This window comes from Panthera leo, chromosome B3, assembly GCF_018350215.1.
Source record: "Panthera leo isolate Ple1 chromosome B3, P.leo_Ple1_pat1.1, whole genome shotgun sequence".
Taxonomy (NCBI): Eukaryota; Metazoa; Chordata; class Mammalia; order Carnivora; family Felidae; genus Panthera; species Panthera leo.
Genome location: NC_056684.1, coordinates 69,012,514 through 69,029,967, shown reverse-complemented (window position 1 = coordinate 69,029,967; position 17,454 = coordinate 69,012,514). Strand labels below are relative to the sequence as shown.

Sequence of the window (17,454 nt, the reverse complement as noted above, 5' to 3'; positions counted from 1 at the left end):
GGAGCTGCTTTGAGAACTTGAGGAAGTCATCTCACTACATGTGAGATGTCTCCCTTTATGTTGATGACCCTCTGCATAAGGCTGATCTCTGTCTGCCATTTTATTCTGGTGTCCATTTCGTGGCGATTTTTTTCTTCACATAGGTGGATAGTGTATATTTTGCTGTGGTTTTTGGTTATTCATTGCTTAAGTATCTCATTGTGAAACCAGTCTTCTATGGCCTTTATGCCATTAGGTGATCATAGGCCCAGCAACCAAACCAAGAAAGGGGGAAAGTTAACTGTGTATTATACAAGCTATCAAAACCTTTTAAAGTTTGAAAAAAATATGTAAACTACATAATCAAAGCTTTCTCTAAAGACAGTTAAGTTACCTTGAAAGACTACATCTATAAATAGAACTATCAGCTTTTAAATGTCACATATAACTGTTCAAGAAAAAAATCTACTTCCCATTTGGCAGCCGGATGGACCTCTTCAGAAAGAAACCAAAGGAAAGCAATGCCAGAATTTATTACATTTGAACAGCTTTAAAAATATAATGGGTTTAGAAACATTGACATTTCAAATAGCTGTTTTTTCCCCTCATTTACCACCAGAAAAGAGAAAATCTTTTAACATCTCCTATAAAAAAGGGTGATAAAAATTGACATTATATTCTGTAACAAAATACCACTTTACAATTCAGTTACAATTCTGACATAAAGACCATTTTAGCAATAATACATTTTCACAATGATAGTTATAAATAAATGAGCATAATATGGATCACTCACTAAATTTTAACGTGAGAACCCGAGTACAATTGACTGGACATAGGCATGTGGAGCAGCAGAAAGGAGTTTAGGTTCCCGTCCCTTAGAGTTAGAAGCCCTGCATTAGTGGGAAGAAAGAGGGCTGCCCATTTGCCATATTCAGCAGAGGAAATGAAAGGACCAAGCCTGTAGACATTGGGATGCTGTAGGTACTGCGGTGGGGGACCCATGTGTGGTGAATGCATGAACCCTTTCCTTCCCTTCAATATGTGAAACTCGCTGGGGCAAGAGTCATCCCGGGGCACCTGGGTGGCTCAGTAGGTTAAGCGTCCGACTTTGGTTCAGGTCAGGATCTCGCGGTCCGTGAGTTCGAGTCCTGCGTCAGGCTCTGTGCTGACAGCTCGGAGCCCGGAGCCTGCTTCTGATTCTGTGTCTCCCTCTCTCTCTGCCCCTCCCCTGCTCGTGCTTGCGCTGTCTCTCTCTCAAAAATAAATAAGGATTAAAAAAAATAAAAAGAGTTATTCCATAAGCCCCACAAAGCAGCCAGCCCGGAGCATTATAATTCTTTCTTTAGAAATCTCTAATTATGCACCGCTTTTTGAAATTTCTTAGGACGGAGTTCTGAATTTACTTTGTACACAAATCTGCTTCTGTTTGTGTCCCATCTCTAAATTACAGAGATGGGAAAGCGGCATGGAAAGTGACTGTCTTCTCTTTTACTTGCTACCCCTTTTCCTTGGAAAACAAAAGTTCAAAAGGGGATACAAACATCCAACCATTTCCGTGGGTGATCATGAACTAATCTGTTCTCATCTGAAGAAAAGCTTATTGTCAATTAACATTTTGGATGTTATATGATGTCATTATTGATGACAACAGGTTGTGTATTAATCACTTTTTAAAAAAACTTTCCTGTGTTATTACTTATGTTAATTTCACCACTAAATGATGTTACTGATGAGCAATTTTAGGATCTGCTCATCTCCTAAATATTTCAGGCAAAGAGTAGTAGGCAAAAAGTATCCCAATATCTGGGATACTTTCCTCCTGTCCAGATAACTCGAAAACACATTACACCCTTATCTAAAGTTGGATTCTGTCCTTATAAATTTTAATTAATTTTCTGATTTTAAAAGCATCCTTCCAGAAAATTCAGTTGTAATCTGATCAAGCCTCTAATTCTAACACCCAGTTTATAGGAAATATAAGGAATAAAAGAACAGATTAGATAGTATGAAAGTACAAATCCGTAAAATCCAGGAAGTGAAAAAAACTGACAGGTCAAATGGTCTGGTTTCTTCAACAAATAAATTATGAATGCTAAAGATATTTAAGGGACACATCAACTAAATGTCTTATGGGTATTTATTTGGATTATGATTTGAATACACCAGTACATCAGATACAAAAAACAATCTCCTGGGGCATCTTGGTTGGGCGTCCGGACTTTTGATTTTGGCTCAGGTCATGATCTCATGGTTTGTGGGTTCGAGCCCCACACTGGGCTCTGTGCTGATGGTGCAGAGCCCGCTTGGGATTCTCTCTCTCCCTCGCTCTCTCTCTCAAAATAAATAAATGTAAAAAAAAAACAAAATAAAAACAATCTCCTCACCATCCCTCCCCAGTCCACCAGAGAAACCTATGCATTTTATGGAGATATTTAAATATTATGTGCATATTTAATAGTATTAATTTATTATGTAATCACTGCCATTTTACATATTGTAATATTATTGTTGTTATTAAAAAGACACCTTAGGGGCGCCTGGATGGCTCAGTCGGTTAAGCGGCCGACTTCGGCTCAGGTCATGATCTTGCAGTCCGTGAGTTCGAGCCCCGCGTCGGGCTCTGTGCTGACAGCTCAGAGCCTGGAGCCTGTTTCAGATTCTGGGTCTCCCTCTCTCTGACCCTCCCCCGTTCATGCTCTGTCTCTCTCTGTCTCAAAAATAAATAAACGTTAAAAAAAAATTAAAAAAAAAAAAAAGACACCTTATACTTTAGGGGTAGATGCCAAAATTTAAAAAAAGACATATTATCTGGTTGATACCAGGCTCCAGATGGGGCTAAATTTGCATACGTACATGCTTAAGATAAATTAGGCCCTTAACTTGCTGAATTCTGCCCAGTGGCATCTCTTGGAAATGCAGTAAACATGAAATGGAGAAAAGCTGGTTAATTATGTCACAATGATTGCTAAAACTTGTCAAATGGAATTTGGTAAACAGATTCCACTGGTTCCTTGCCTAGCCAAAGTTTCTCCTATAGTCGTAGAAAAAAGAGAAGATAATTCTTCGTTTAAAAAAGCAGCAGTAAACCCAACATTTATTACCCTCATTCTACTCCTAAAACATAAGAAATACACCAATGGTTTAGAGCTATTCCTCTGATAGTGCACTTGTATAAATTCTACGTTGAGCTTTGAAACTTTGAAGAAGTGTTACTACTTTTGATAATACCCGTGAAAAGCAAAATGATTATTTTGAGTATACAATAAAACACAAACCTGATCATCAAACTGAAAACACTGGAGTTGGCATCCAAACAACAGGTGTTTTTTATAGATAATCCACTGATGTTCCTTTAATTTAACCATAAGTGTATTCTGAAAAGTGTTAAGTAAAGCTTTTAGAAAGTCAGTCACATTTTAAGGATGTCAAGGGATCTCAGTACAGATTTCCTCTGCTATCTGAAAGCAGAGTGTTCCTATGAAAACTCTTTGAAGCCAAAATGTTGTCAAGCGATGAGCATTTCTACTTTCTTAAAGTTTGCTTTACGCCCTTTCATTTTTATGAATGACCTACATTAGTCCCTGTTCTCACTGAAAGAAATTGGAAGAGGATTTTTGCCTTTACAAAAAAAAAGCGATTACCATACTATCGTAGGTCTTTCGTAAATGTGGAGTGACATAGCGTGGAATTCTGGAGAGTGAAGGATACCTGTATTTATGTGAGCTCACGAATCCTTTGGTATAATCCGCAAGTTACTCAGTTTATCAAGTTACTGCCATATAGTTTTGTGTTTTTTGTGTATCAGATTTTTAAAAAGACTCCGTATTCGAGATGTGGAATGTAAACTTTAAGTTAAAGAAAGCCAAGTGCACTGTAAGGCACTTACATAATGAGAATCAACATCCTTACTACTGATAGCCTTAAACAGATCTACCAAGGCAACTTGTGACTTTCTGATAAAAGTAATGTATATCATTTATATAAATAATTCCAGGACCCAAAAAGTGCCCATCAAAATATGTTCAGTAATAGCAAATACCAAGGCTTCTGAACATGTTGTTTGCATTTCTTCTTCGTAGTGCTGCACTTAAGTGTTGAACACTCTTATCATCAAAATAAATACTGGCATCTATGTGAAGAAAAAAAATAGCCATGAAATGGATCCCAGCAGGCCTGGGAGTGCCGGCCTAGGCCAAGGTTCATAGTTAGGGATTGGTTCTGGAAAGGTGCTGTTCAAAATAACTGTGGTCTTAAATAGCTAAAGTCTAGGAGACAGGGTTCAGTACTCAGTGCCAGATACCAGGGTTAGAATCTGTGGGCCAGTGAGTAAGAACAGAGACCCAAGAGACTTAACACTAACTCCCTCTCTGCTAATCTGGACAGGTGACAGGGATTCACCATGTTATTAGGTGAGGTGTATACTTCTCCCCGGTTTCGTTCTGTCCCACTGTGTTTCCTTTTCCCTTCTGTCACTAACTATTTAAAAGTCTGTCGCTCTCCAGATTAGCGACTCTGGATATTAATTAGGAGGAAATGGCATGCTCGTAGGCATGGAGATTTGTCTGTTCCCAAACATTTCATAGAGGTCCCACAACATTTTTCCCTGAGTTAATTACCAGTCAGGATAGCTCCTCCAATTCCTTAGCTTCATGTTTGGGTTCTAGGTTCTCAAGAATGGCTTGGAGAGATGGCATATAGCCACGGTAATGTTAATTAGAATGAGCTATTATCCTATGTGGACAAAGAGAACTTTTGTATCTTCTACCCTCTATGTTTTGAAGGTGACAATTTGGCCCTGCTGTTTTATTTTATGTTATGTTATGTTATGTTATTCTGTTTCTGTTTCTGTGTTTTTGTTTTGTTTCGGTTTGTTTGGGTTTGGGTTTGGTTTGGTGTTGTCTCATTTACTCTGTAAACAGCTTAAGGATAATCATCACTTGAGAGTTAGTATGTGTTTAGGTATTCATGTAAAATGTGCTTAACGGATACGTAGGACGAATTGAGTTTTGCTAATAAGCCTGGCTATTATTGTGGACTACAGCGCTGAGCAGTAAACCTTAGTAACTGGTTGCAAGTGTTGAGTCACGTGAAGAATATGACCCACCTTCTCTTCAGTCATGTCTTACCTCTTCACCCCTCACCACACTTGAGCCATCCTGGCCTTTCTTCTGCTTCTCGAATGGCCAAACTCCCTTCTGTCTTTGAGGCCTCTGCTCATGTTGTTTCTCTGGGGACATGTTGCCCTGCCAAACTCATTCCAGGTGTCCTCAAAAACCAGAATTGGGAAAGTTTAAAAAAGAAAACCAAGAGGAAGAAGAAGTTCAGAGTCCCTTTCACAGGTTCTGTGTCGCCTACATGAGTTGACGTCAGTAAAAGCAGTTGGCTTACAGTCTCTTCTCTTCAGCTTGGGTATTACTAGTGCTTGCTAGAGATGCTCAACTGAAGATTTTATGGAGAATATTATGTTTCTGAGAAATGAATTTGACTAGGAAAATCCTTATATGATTTTCAAAAGAGGCTTTATAGAATCTTACAAATGAGAATAGAAGCTGGAGGAAGAGCTGTCAGCAGTTAAAAGGTGTGAGTTTGGATTTTATACTAAGATGTGAATTAGTACCAGAGAGATGGTTTCAGTGAACTGAGGTACAGTAAGAAAATAATCAGACAAGTCAAAGATAAGACAATAGGAAGACTTGTTAATTCTTCACTTATGAGACTCTGGCATACGTTTAGCAGGTAAACAACAAATTGAAAGCAATCTCATATTCCTGATAGAAATGAGTGTTCAGACATTTTCTCCAGCAAACAGCAAACAGTGTCCTCTGAGGGTGTGCTTTGAGCCCTCTGTTCCATCGTCGGATTGCAGTCTTTGGTGCTTTTGATTATTTGACATTAACCTTGATGGAGAACTCTTCATTGCAAGAAGAAAACTTGGGCAGATTAAGGTAGAAAATAACCATGTTTGAGAGACATAAGTAATAATAAGGGTAGATTGATTTTCAAAATAGTACTCAGTATAGAGACAGGAAAATGAAACAATAAGGAGCAACGGATGATAGGCCACGGAATTCAGGCAAGGTTTGACTCTGCTAGGAGACCACATTGCTGAGTTTCAAAGTGAGCTTTGGAGAGTACTGTAGTACTAGTGGGATTGTGCTTTTTTCTGTATTACTGCACTGAAGTGTGTGTGTGTGTGTGTGTGTGTGTGTGTGTGTGTGTGTGTACCTAAGCATCATTCTACAGGTGTCAGGCTATTTTCCAGGTAATGACAGTTTGACGTTGGCCTTGTTCTTCTTTCTCATCTCTCTCTGGAAGTGAATTGTGTGTCACTATAAGATTACTGATGGCATTAGAGGGCAGTCTACTTGAGGTATTAGTCATGGAACCTTTGATTATTTGTATGATGGTTTTTGCCAACTTTTGGGTGTCAGAAAGGCTATAAATAAAGTACAAATAAGCTGTTAGGTGGACTTAATCTTTTTTCCCCTTAAGTTTATTTATTTTGACAAAGCATAGGAGGAGCAGAAAAAGGGAAAGAGAGAGAATCCCAACCAGGCTCTACACTGTTAGCACTGAGCCTGACGTGGGGCTTGAACTTGTGAACTGTGAGATCATGGCTTGAGCCGGAAGCAAGAGTTGGATGCTTGACCGACTGAACCACTCAGGCATCCCTGGGCTGAATATGTTAAGTAAATCAACACCATAAGCATATCATTATGTGTATATAGGCATCAAACAAGAAAGGGACAGCACAAACCCTTCTAAAGGTTTAGGGAAGGAATTTAACCCTCCTTTTGTGTGTGTGTGTGTGTGTGTGTGTGTGTGTGTGTGTGTGTGTGTTTTGTGTAGCCCCTTCTTGACTTGTTCAACTCCAGATCTGAGAGCCAGGAGAGCAGGGAGCGTGTCTTATATATTTATATTATTAACACCCAATAGTGTTTGGCACATAGTTGTGCTGAAAATTGTATGAAAGAATGAAAAAGTTACTAAGTAAGTGAATTGTTACTCTTGAAGTTGAAGAAGTTACTAAATAAATGAATTGTTACTCCTAAAGTTGTTAACTTCACATATGCCCATTTCCCCTGAGAAAGGTAGTAAACTATTTCGGTAAAATTCTTACATTATGCCGGAAACTAGAAATTTATCCTACACTTACCTCAGATCAGAATTGGAGAAAAAAGCTGAAAGGCATGTATTCTCTAAAGTTAATTTTAACTACAGTTTGAGAAGTTTGGATGTTACAAGCATTTCACTGAAATAGAGACAACTCACACTTCAGTGAGCACAATCACTACCCTAGAAATTGACCCTTACTAACTACCCCTTGAGTAGGACCTTCTGATAATTTGCCAAAGAGGGTACAATTGACCCTTGACCATCACAGGGTTTGGGTGCCAACCTCCCGTGCAGCTAAAGGTCCATGTATAACATTTGACTCCCCTCCCCAATTTAACTACTACTGGCTACTGTTGACTGGAAGCCTTACTGATTATGTAAACCATTAATACATATTCTGTATGTTATGTATATTATATATCATATACTTACAGCACAGTAAGCTAGAGAAAAAATGTCAAAGTCATGAGAAAATATTTACAGTATTGTATTTATTGAAAAAAATCATAAATGAACATGTGCAGTTCAAAACTGTGTTATTCAAAGTCAACTGTGCTTGCTTCCCCATCCCATACTCATTCTCTTTCTCTTCAAACCCCTGATTCTCATCTGGGCCAACAGCCACCTGGGAAGAAATCAATTATCCCACATTCCTTGTAGCTTAATAAAACAATATGCTACTGCCAAAAGAGAAATAAGTGGAAATGTTCTGTGGTGGTTTCTGGGAAAACATAACTGACAGATGGTGCATGCCTTTTGCCCGTTTTTCTTCAAGTCTTCTTGGATCTTGCTGTCTGGAATTTTAATGGGATAGCGGGAGCCCTGGTAATCATCTTAAATCATGGCGAGAAGAGTCTTCATAGGAATGGCAGAGCAATGAACTGGAAGGAACCTGGGCCACCATGCCAGCATTTGACTGCCTAAGTGTTAACTTCATTTGGTTGATAGAGATATAACTTCTTATCTTGTTTAAGCCATAAATTCGTAGGTCTTCATTACACACAGCCAGACCTAATCCTAAGGGACGCACTATTTTACTACAGGTCATTGTAACGTCTTAAGATTCCATTGTTTGGCTGAGGATTGGTCCTTCATTTCTCTTACTTATTCTGCCTTGTCTAATCATTTGCTTCCGTCTTGGAATTCTGTGCCAGGGTTTGATGTTGGCCTTGTTTCAGAAAATAATTGATCTTGAGGCGCCTAGGTGGCTCAGTCAGTTGAGCATCCAACTCTTGATTTCAGCTCAGGTCATGATCTCATGGTTCGTGGGTTCTAGACCTGCATCAGGCTCTGTGCTGACAGTGTGGAGCCTGCTTGGAATTCTCTCCCTCTCTCTCTGCCTGTCCCCATTCCCACAGTCTCTAAACAAACAAACAAACAAACAAACTTAAGAAAAAAAAAAGAATTGATCTGACAGATTTTACGAGATTGTCTACAATGGTACAGGGTTAATACAGGATATTCACCAACTATTTTGTGGAAAACAGCTAGATTCTAAATTCCAGAATGTCTGCATCATCCTTCTCTCATAAAGCCTAGAACCCTCTTAGGGTACTTGAGTGTATTTGGCTTTTCCTTCAACATAATCCACGCAGATGGGAAAGCCACATTTTAGGGGCATTGGAAAGATAGGCACATCTTACTATGTAGTGCTCAATGTGGATATTTGATGCTCAGGGGCTTTTGGGGCCCCACATCTGGTGAGAAAGCTAATTATAGGTCACTGTTGAGCAGGAGGAGAGATTTTTCTTACCTCTCCTGTTATTTTGGCTCAGCCTAACTTTTTTATTAATCACTGTAGTGGCTTGTATAATATTTCTCACAAAGAGTTAGCTGTTGCTTTGTTTTGGGTAAATATCAAAGTGTTTGACATCTACATCTAGAAAAGTTCATCCATGGGAGCTAGTCTAGACATTGGGTGGCAAAGATTTTTTTATGTCCTTTAAGCTAAACTGTGGGTCATCTCTGGTGTGATCTGTGTCAGCCTGTGGATTTAGGATCCACCTTGACTTCCCAAATATCTCATAGATGAGAATAGAGAAATTCAGAGAGAATAAAAGGGTATATTTCATTTTCCTATAGCAGCCATCGTGATGACTATTTGGACTTACTCTCTTTCTATGAAGATTGTGAACTTGTCAGCCTATGGAGTTCATTTGTGATTTCCCAGAGACCTATGTCCTGGTTGAGGGCATATTCTCAGGGCTGTATGGCAAATGTGATCACGATAAAGAGCCAGGAAAATGGAGCTTAAACTAAGTATTCATTCAGAACTAGTGATATATTCCTCTTGCTTTCTAGACTTGGTTTCTGAAAGGATGCACTGCAACTCGGCCACTTGGGCCAGTTTTATGAGAAAGAGCTCCAAATACGTAGGACAGATGTCAGTTATGGGAATTGGCTGCCACTACTGAATTAGTAGGTATTACTAGGCTTGGGCACATCTTCTGTCTTTTGCGCTCACTCTTCATGTACACCTGATGTATATTGTTGGAACTGGGAATCTTAGTGGGTTCTTATTGCCCACATAAAGGTCGTTCCTTGTTATCCCACCTGAACTTCCTCTGGAGAGCTTCATGGTTGTATTAAGTGCTTTCAATTTTTTTGCTGGTGGGGCTGAAAGGGTAAGCTTATAATCCAAAGCTGTGTTATCTATGACTAGATGGTAAGCTTTTTGAAAGCATATTAATATGGTACTGTGGAATTCTAACAAGTGTAGTGTCCGCTTTGTTACTGATTCTAAGACTTGTGTTAGACCAATTTGGGAAGGAAGGCAGAGTGAGAATCCTGGGTATTGTAAATACAGTGACGGAGTTGGTCATCACCTTTATTTCTCCAATGCTATCATTAGCAGAATACTACCATTAACAGAGTTCTGTGAAACTTTTATTTTTAAAAGTCGTATTGTGGTTATTTAAAGGAACCCCTGAAGTAATCCCTTTCCTAAAGTGAAGAATTATTTACTTTTGAGTTTGAATTTTCATATCTTCCAACATGTCAGCTTGTCTAATGTTAGTATATCAAATGTCATAAATATTTGTTACCTGTTTTTGTTCTAGGAAACTCAGACAGCCAAGAAGCCTAGTGGAAATAATTTTATTAATTATAGGTGTAATAACAAATGGTAGGACTCAAGAGGTGTTGGTGTTCAGCCATTAACTGACCATCTGGCTTTGGTTAGACCACTGAGCCTGTCTAGACCTAAGGTTTCTCTATTCTTCTACAAAGGGAGGGTTATAATGAATGACACCTATGGTTCCGTGGTCCCAGCCTATGAGATCTATGCATATTTTGTCTTAAATGCGTTCTGAGAAGGTCTTCGCCCTCAAGAAATTTTAGCTTTTTTTTTTTTTTTAAGATTTCCTTCTTTGTGGCTAGTGGCTAGGTTCCAAAAGTAACATGTGCTTGTTGTTTACAAAGGAAAATTCAACTGGAAAATGTATTATGCAGAAAGGAAAGTCTCCTTTAATCCCAACCTCTGAGAGAGAATCATTCTTAAAATAGGTATATAATTATCTTGGCTTATTTCTATGCATATATTAGTATTTTTGTGATATATACATATGTGTATATAGCATGTGTGCATATGCATATTGCATGCATATATATCTTATTTATGCTGTACTAAAACTTGATTTTTTCAGGTAGCAGTTGAAATAATATCTTTGCACGTCAGTACATATAGTTACCTTATTTTTTTAATTGAGGTGTGATTGACATGTAATACTATGTTAGCTTTAAGTGTACACCATAATGATTCAACATTTGCATGTATTGTAAAATGATACCCACAAATCTACTTAACATCTGTTACATAGTTACAATTTTCTTTTCTTGTGATGAGAACTTTTAAGATCTACTCTCAGTAACTTTCAATTATGCAATACAGTAGGATTAACCATAGTCACCGTGCTGTACGTTACATAAGCTACCTTATTTTTCAAATGCCTCGTACAGTGTCACTAACTGAATATTGGAGGCACACCAAAATCATATTTTGGCCAAATGGTCAAGTGGTACGTCATATTTAGCTGAAACTAAAGCTAAATATCACTGTCATAGAATGGATGTCTGGAATACAAAAAAAAAATCTGAAAACTTAACAGAACTTAAAATTTTTTAATAAAAGGTTATAGTAGTCAGATTTAATTTTGACAATATATATTCTCCTTTTTACCTGGTGTTGGGTTATTCCTGCAGTCACTATAATATACTACACAGAGTATAGTACCGCTGATATTAATGTTGTCCCTCAGCAACTAACCTCGTCCTCTCCAATAATAACTAGGTAATAGTCTAGGTAAAGACTTACAACCTCATTAACCACTGGCCTTGGAGATTTGTGTGACGATCAAGAGTTTAATGGAAGGAATCTCAGAAATTGAAGCATTGTGCACTGCCAGAAACATACTCTCTCGATGTTTTTAGGAGCATACTTAAGATTGCTGCCAACACATATATCCAACTTTCTAATATTTTTGTTGCCTCATACAATTAGTTATTTGAAAAAAATCTGTCATTAACTTTGGCTCTAAAATTGTGGCAGTAAATTAATGTGGTTGACTTTCAAGATGTAACAGAATTGTTTCAACATCACGTGTATCTGTATCTTGCCTTCCTTGCATATACACCAGCTTCCCCATGATTTCTGCGATAGAATGATACGAGACTTATACGTTAGAAAAATGTGTATTCTCAAAGTATATCAGTTTCGTTTAAATCTGCCCCCTGCCTTATTTAGCAAATTCTAGTGAATAAATCATGTTCTTAATAAGCTATCATTGGATTTAGCAGGCCTGTGATTTTGGCATTCTTATCAAAGTAGAATATTAGGGGGCTTTTGTTGCTCAAGCAGCCTGTGTAACAGGTACTGGCTCTTCCTCCATCTTGTTTTAGGGTTTTGTGTAAGTACACAACAAGGCAGGCCCACAACCTCTTGTAACTCATGAAATTAGTCTTTGGCTGAAGGAGAAGGAGGAGGAGGAGGAGGAGAAGGAGAAGAAGGAAGAAGGAAGGAAGGAAGGAAGGAAGGAAGGAAGGAAGGAAGGAAGGAAGAAAGAACGAACAGCACTCCTTTTATGCTTTCTAGTTCTGTCCATTACACTGTGCCTTAATTACCATCTGAACATACAGTGTGACCGAAACTTTGAATGCTTACAGCTCTTGAGACACCCATGTTTGTTCATTGTCAACCACAGTTAGCTGTCACTGTTCATTGGTTTCTACTTTATACTTCTCCATCTGGACTCACCATGTGAGTGTGAGACCAGGAACTCTTCCAACAAGAGAGTAAAGCAGGAGCAGGATTGAATAGATTGTTAAGGAACTGTGCTGTCTGTTTGAGAGAGTGTGAGCAGGGGAGGGGCTGAGGGGCCAGGGTTGGGGGGGGGAGGTAGGGGGGGGAGGGAGGGAGGGAGGGAGGGAGGGAGGGAGAGAGAGAGAGAGAGAGAGAGAGAGAGAGAGAGAGAGAGAGAGAATATCAATCTGAAGCAGGCTCCATACCTAGTGCGAAGAGCTGGACATGGGGCTTGATCCCACAAATCGGGAGATCACGGCCTGAGCCGAAACGTAGAGTCAGACGCTCAACTGATTGAGCCACCAGGTGCCCCTGTGCTGTTTTACTTAAAGGAGGTCTACATGTCCAAATGTCTGATGCACAGGGTAGAGGAGTAGCACATTTGGTACTATCACCATTGTTTTTGTGCATGTTGCAGTATAATTGAGGAAGAAGAATTTCGGTAACACCTCTTCCAGAAGCACTCTTGAAATGCTAAGATTCATGATTTCCACAAGTCTGGATACTCTTTCACCTTCAGTGACAGGATCAGAGGGGTTGGCATTCTTTTGGAGGCATTTGAACAAGCTTATTTTTCAATGTTGGCCTCTCTACGATTTATTTATTATAATTTTAAAAATGTGTTTTTTGAAGTTTGATTACTGTAAGCAAATTGTGTTTTCAGCATCTCATTTTCCTCAAGCATTTTCTTCTTTGTATTTTTTATGTGTACATTTTATATGAATCATGATGACTTCGTGGATGTCATTGTGATTTTGTAGATTTTCCTATTCTTAAAATGTTTACATTGCTCAATTATAAAATCCATGTCTGATAAGTCAAATATCTTAACCTCTGTGGATCTTTTTAGGGTTTTATCCCCCCCTCCCCCCGTCACCTTAGTTTTTTGTTACCTTGGTCTCCTCTCCTGATATGCTTGATGGTTTTTAATGAACTCTGGACACTGGTTATGAAAAATAGTAGAGATAGTTTTAGGCTATTGATAATGTCATTTTCCTCCAAAAAGGATTTACTTTTGCTTCTTATGGGCAGAATCAGAGACTGAGATGATTTATAGCTTTGCCTCAGATTGTGGGAGGTCTGGCTTATTCCTACTTCATCCCCACCATTACTCCTTCTCCTTCTCCTTCTCCTTCTCCTTCTCCTTCTCCTTCTCCTTCTCCTTCTCCTTCTCCTTCTCCTTCTCCTTTCCCTTCTTCTCCTTCTCCTTCTCCTTCTCCTTCTCCTTCTCCTTCTCCTTTCCCTTCTCCTTCTCCTTCTCCTTCTCCTTCTCCTTCTCCTCCTTCTCCTCCTTCTCCTCCTTCTCCTCCTTCTCTTCCTTCTCCTCCTTCTCCTCCTTCTCCCCCTCCCCTTCCCCCTCCTCCTTCTCCTTCTCCTCCACCTCCTTCTCCTTCTCCTTCTCCTTCTCCTTCTCCTCCTCCTCCTCCTCCTCCTCCTCCTCCTTCTCTTCCTCCCCCTTCTCTTCCTCCCCCCTCCTCCTCCCCCTCCTCCTTCTTCCTTTTAATGTTTATTTATTTATTTTTGAGAGAAAGCATGCAAATGGTGGAGGGGAGAGAATCCCAAGCAGGCTCCATGCACAGAGCCTGATGGGGTTCAATCTCACAACTGTGACCTGAGTCAAAATAAAAAGCTGGACACTCAACCAACTGAGCCACCCAGATGCCCCCCAACTCCCACTTCTAATATGTACTCATCAGGGCTCCCATGTGAATGTCTTGGGTTTTCCAAGATTCTTCCTCATCCTTGGGCCCTGAATTCCAATTTTTGTCTGCCCTGTACCATAAAACTAGCAAAAGCGCTCTGCATTCCCTGGTTGTTACTTTATGCTCAGTTCTTCAGTTTCTCAGGACCACCTGTGGGAATGAATAAATGCCTCAAAGGGAAAAGCAGTTCTAAATGTCAGGCTTACCTCCTTAGCTTCTCTTCTTTCTGAGACCTTTGTCGCTTGTGTGCTAAGTGGCTCTTTTTGGCCTAGTGTTCCTAAGCTGTTCTCAGTAAGAGGATTGGTTTACATCAAGCTATTTAGCCATTGTTGGAAACTTACCTGTATTTGAAAGTGAATATTCAAATATTAGACAGTCTAGCATGCCTTGTTTGTATTACTGATACCTTGTGCTGGTTATATATTATTCTATGCAGTCTTAGCATCATTTATAATGATTATAGCATTATTTATAATAGCATTATTATATAGCATTATTATATATTATATAGCATTATTTATAATATATAAGTTCAGGAATGCCAAAAATAACAGTGAATATGGCATTCAGATATTTGGTCAAGTTTTAAAAAATCTACCAGATTGATTTTTAATTTATTCATATATGTGTATATATATAATTATATGTATAATATATATTTATATATATTAGCAAATGGTATTTCTTATTTTCACTCCTTTTCCTCTTTTTCTACTAGGTGGTTTATTCTGGTTGATTTGCAGAAGCTCTTTGTATGTAAGAGATATTAACCCTTTGCTTATATGTGCTATAAATGTTTATCATTAGCAAATACTGCTACATTTCAGATTTATTGAGGTTTTTGGTGGCCTTTTTATAGCTCTTTTTAAAAACTAATGTCACACAGATATTTATAAAGAGAGTACACAGATACAATCATAATATATATGTGCACATACTCATATCTATATATACATAAAAAACCTTATTATATCATTCAGATCCTTTATTGTCATAATTTTTGAGGGATCAAATTGATTTGCTGATGACTAAGAGTATTAACTTTACCCCTTCTAATAGTGGTGTTCTTGGTCCTTTTTGCTTTTAATTTGATCTTCCCAAATGTTCATATTTCTGACCCATGTGTTTTGGAAATGATGGGGGTAGTATAGGGTCTAATTTTATCTTTGTCTCTTTAATTTTGAATTCTTCACTTCCTTTTTCCTCTTTTAATTTAGAAGAATGGATTCTATGGTTAAGTCACCTGAGAGGTATCACAAAAGAGTATAAATATGATATGAATGGGTAGAAGTGTGTGGGTCTTCTAGACAAGGGGGGAGGATTGAAAATGAAAGAGCCTAGGATAGAATATGAAGTATGTTTGGAACGTGAAAAGAGGTCGACTCGAGCAGAAAGTCTGAAGAAATAGGAAGCAAACATGGGTTATTGAGGGAGGATCACATTTTGGAGAATCCTGAAAGCTAGGGAGAGAAAGAATTCTTCATGTATAAATTAGATGTTCTTAATGCAGATAACCAAATAAGTATGCATTTACAAAATAAGCCCTGTGTCAAAGCTTGCTGTCCAGGATCATCTTTCACGCTTGTTTATGCTGATCTTACGTGTTCATTTTCCTTTATTCCACGAGCTCAGAGCAGCGCACCAGGACTCACATGAACTAATTTTGTGCACCTTCTTTGAGTTTTACTTTGCATGTGACATTCTAACCAGGTGAGTTTTAGAGTGATGGTTGAGGACGGTCACCTCACCTGAGAGAGATAGTAAAAGTCTGTCATATCGTGGGTAAGTCTAGAATTTCTTTCCTTCAATTCGTTTCTTCTGCCTTTTCAGCTGCACCTGCTCCCCAAATCATAAATCTCTGTTTCCTTGCATACATTAAGCAGATGAGATGAAAATGTGCTAAATACGAGTAGATGGCCATGTCTGCAGGCCTGAACTATTTTGTTGCCTCTCGAATAGCATGGAGATGGTGGCTTACTGAGAACTGGGTGAAACGGTGAATGATGGCACCAACAATATTTTCAAGGGCACACACAGATTGCTGTGTAAGGATGTGGAAGCCAAGAACTTCAACTGAATGATGTCGCCGAATTCAGGACAGTTAGCTCTTTAGAAGTGGCACTTTTATGCCAGAGGGGAAATATAGAGAACTGAGCCTTTTCCTTTGGCTTTTGCATAAAATTGTGGGTTTTTTTTTTCTTCTATCTCTAGGGGACTCATTCTCTCAGTTCCGCTTTGTCGAGGAGAAGGAGTGGGATGGTGAAGCGTCGTGTCCAAAACAGGTAAGATGGTTTGTCTCGAATGCGGGTTGGCTCTGCTCAAGGCTGGAGACTAACATCCTTACATTATTGTTGAGATAGAGTCTCCGTGTAGAAAAGAGTAGTCATTCATGTACAGTTTAGTCTCCGTTACAGAAACCGTTCAGAAAATGTCTGGGAAGCTTAAATTATACAGGTCTTTGAAGCTAGAGTTGACCTTTACACCTGGCCATCTGTGTGAATTCCTCACATAGACTGGGCTGCAAGGTAGTGAGTTTATAGTCATGATTTTTGTGTGGATTGCTCTGCCATTGGGCCTCTCTTCTTTCCCTTTCTGTGAAACTTCCCCTTGGAGTTGAAAAGTAATTTTTTCCCCCTCATACTGCTTTTGGTATCAGGTGAAAAAAATCCTCAAGTTTATAGCTTTAGATAACTCTTTATCTATAATTAGAAGAATAAAGCTATAAAAATAATGACAAATATCACAGAAGCCTTTCAGCGAATCCAGAAAGGCCAACCACCTCATTCGCTTTGTGTTCGTGCCATACTTCCATCCCAAGGAGTTTCGATTCTTTTCCAAGTGGGATTTGACTGATTGTTTCCATATGAGAGATGACAGGTGTTCTTAGCCTTTTACAAAGCACAGAGAATGAGTGGTGGCTTGTCATGGGCTCCCTGACTCCATGGCTAGGGCATACTGTCTGGTACAATGATTACACAATCTGTCCACAGCTTCAGGCAGGTGGCTGAATAGCAGACCTGAAGCCCAAGGGTCGGGCACCCTCCTCCCCATTCTGCTGTTAGCTCTGCACACATGCACACTGTAAGTGGTTCATTTTACCCCTGGACTGGTGTGATGTCTACTTGTTTGGGATGGGCATTGATTTACCACACTGTGCGGCGGGGGGTGTTACTTATAAAGTGACTGCCTGTCACTTTACATAGGGTATGTATTACCCCATGGAGAAAGTAGGGAATTAAAACTATTTGTCTGCTTGAGTCGGTGTGGGCAGATGCCTGAGGTGCAGTTTAGCATTCTAGGACAAATTGCAAACAGATAACCTCTCACATTTCAACTCCTTTTGGGCCGTGTTGACTC

At 39.1% G+C, this 17,454-nt stretch overlaps 1 protein-coding gene across 1 annotated transcript in view; it reads left to right on the top strand.

The window, feature by feature from the left end:
* AVEN (apoptosis and caspase activation inhibitor) overlaps nucleotides 1-17,454 on the top strand; it is a 197,796-nt gene that overhangs the window by 175,138 nt on the left and 5,204 nt on the right. The window contains exon 4 of the mRNA XM_042943129.1: nucleotides 16,309-16,379. Within this exon, the coding sequence (XP_042799063.1) occupies nucleotides 16,309-16,379 (71 nt within the window). The remainder of the gene's footprint in view (nucleotides 1-16,308; nucleotides 16,380-17,454) is intronic.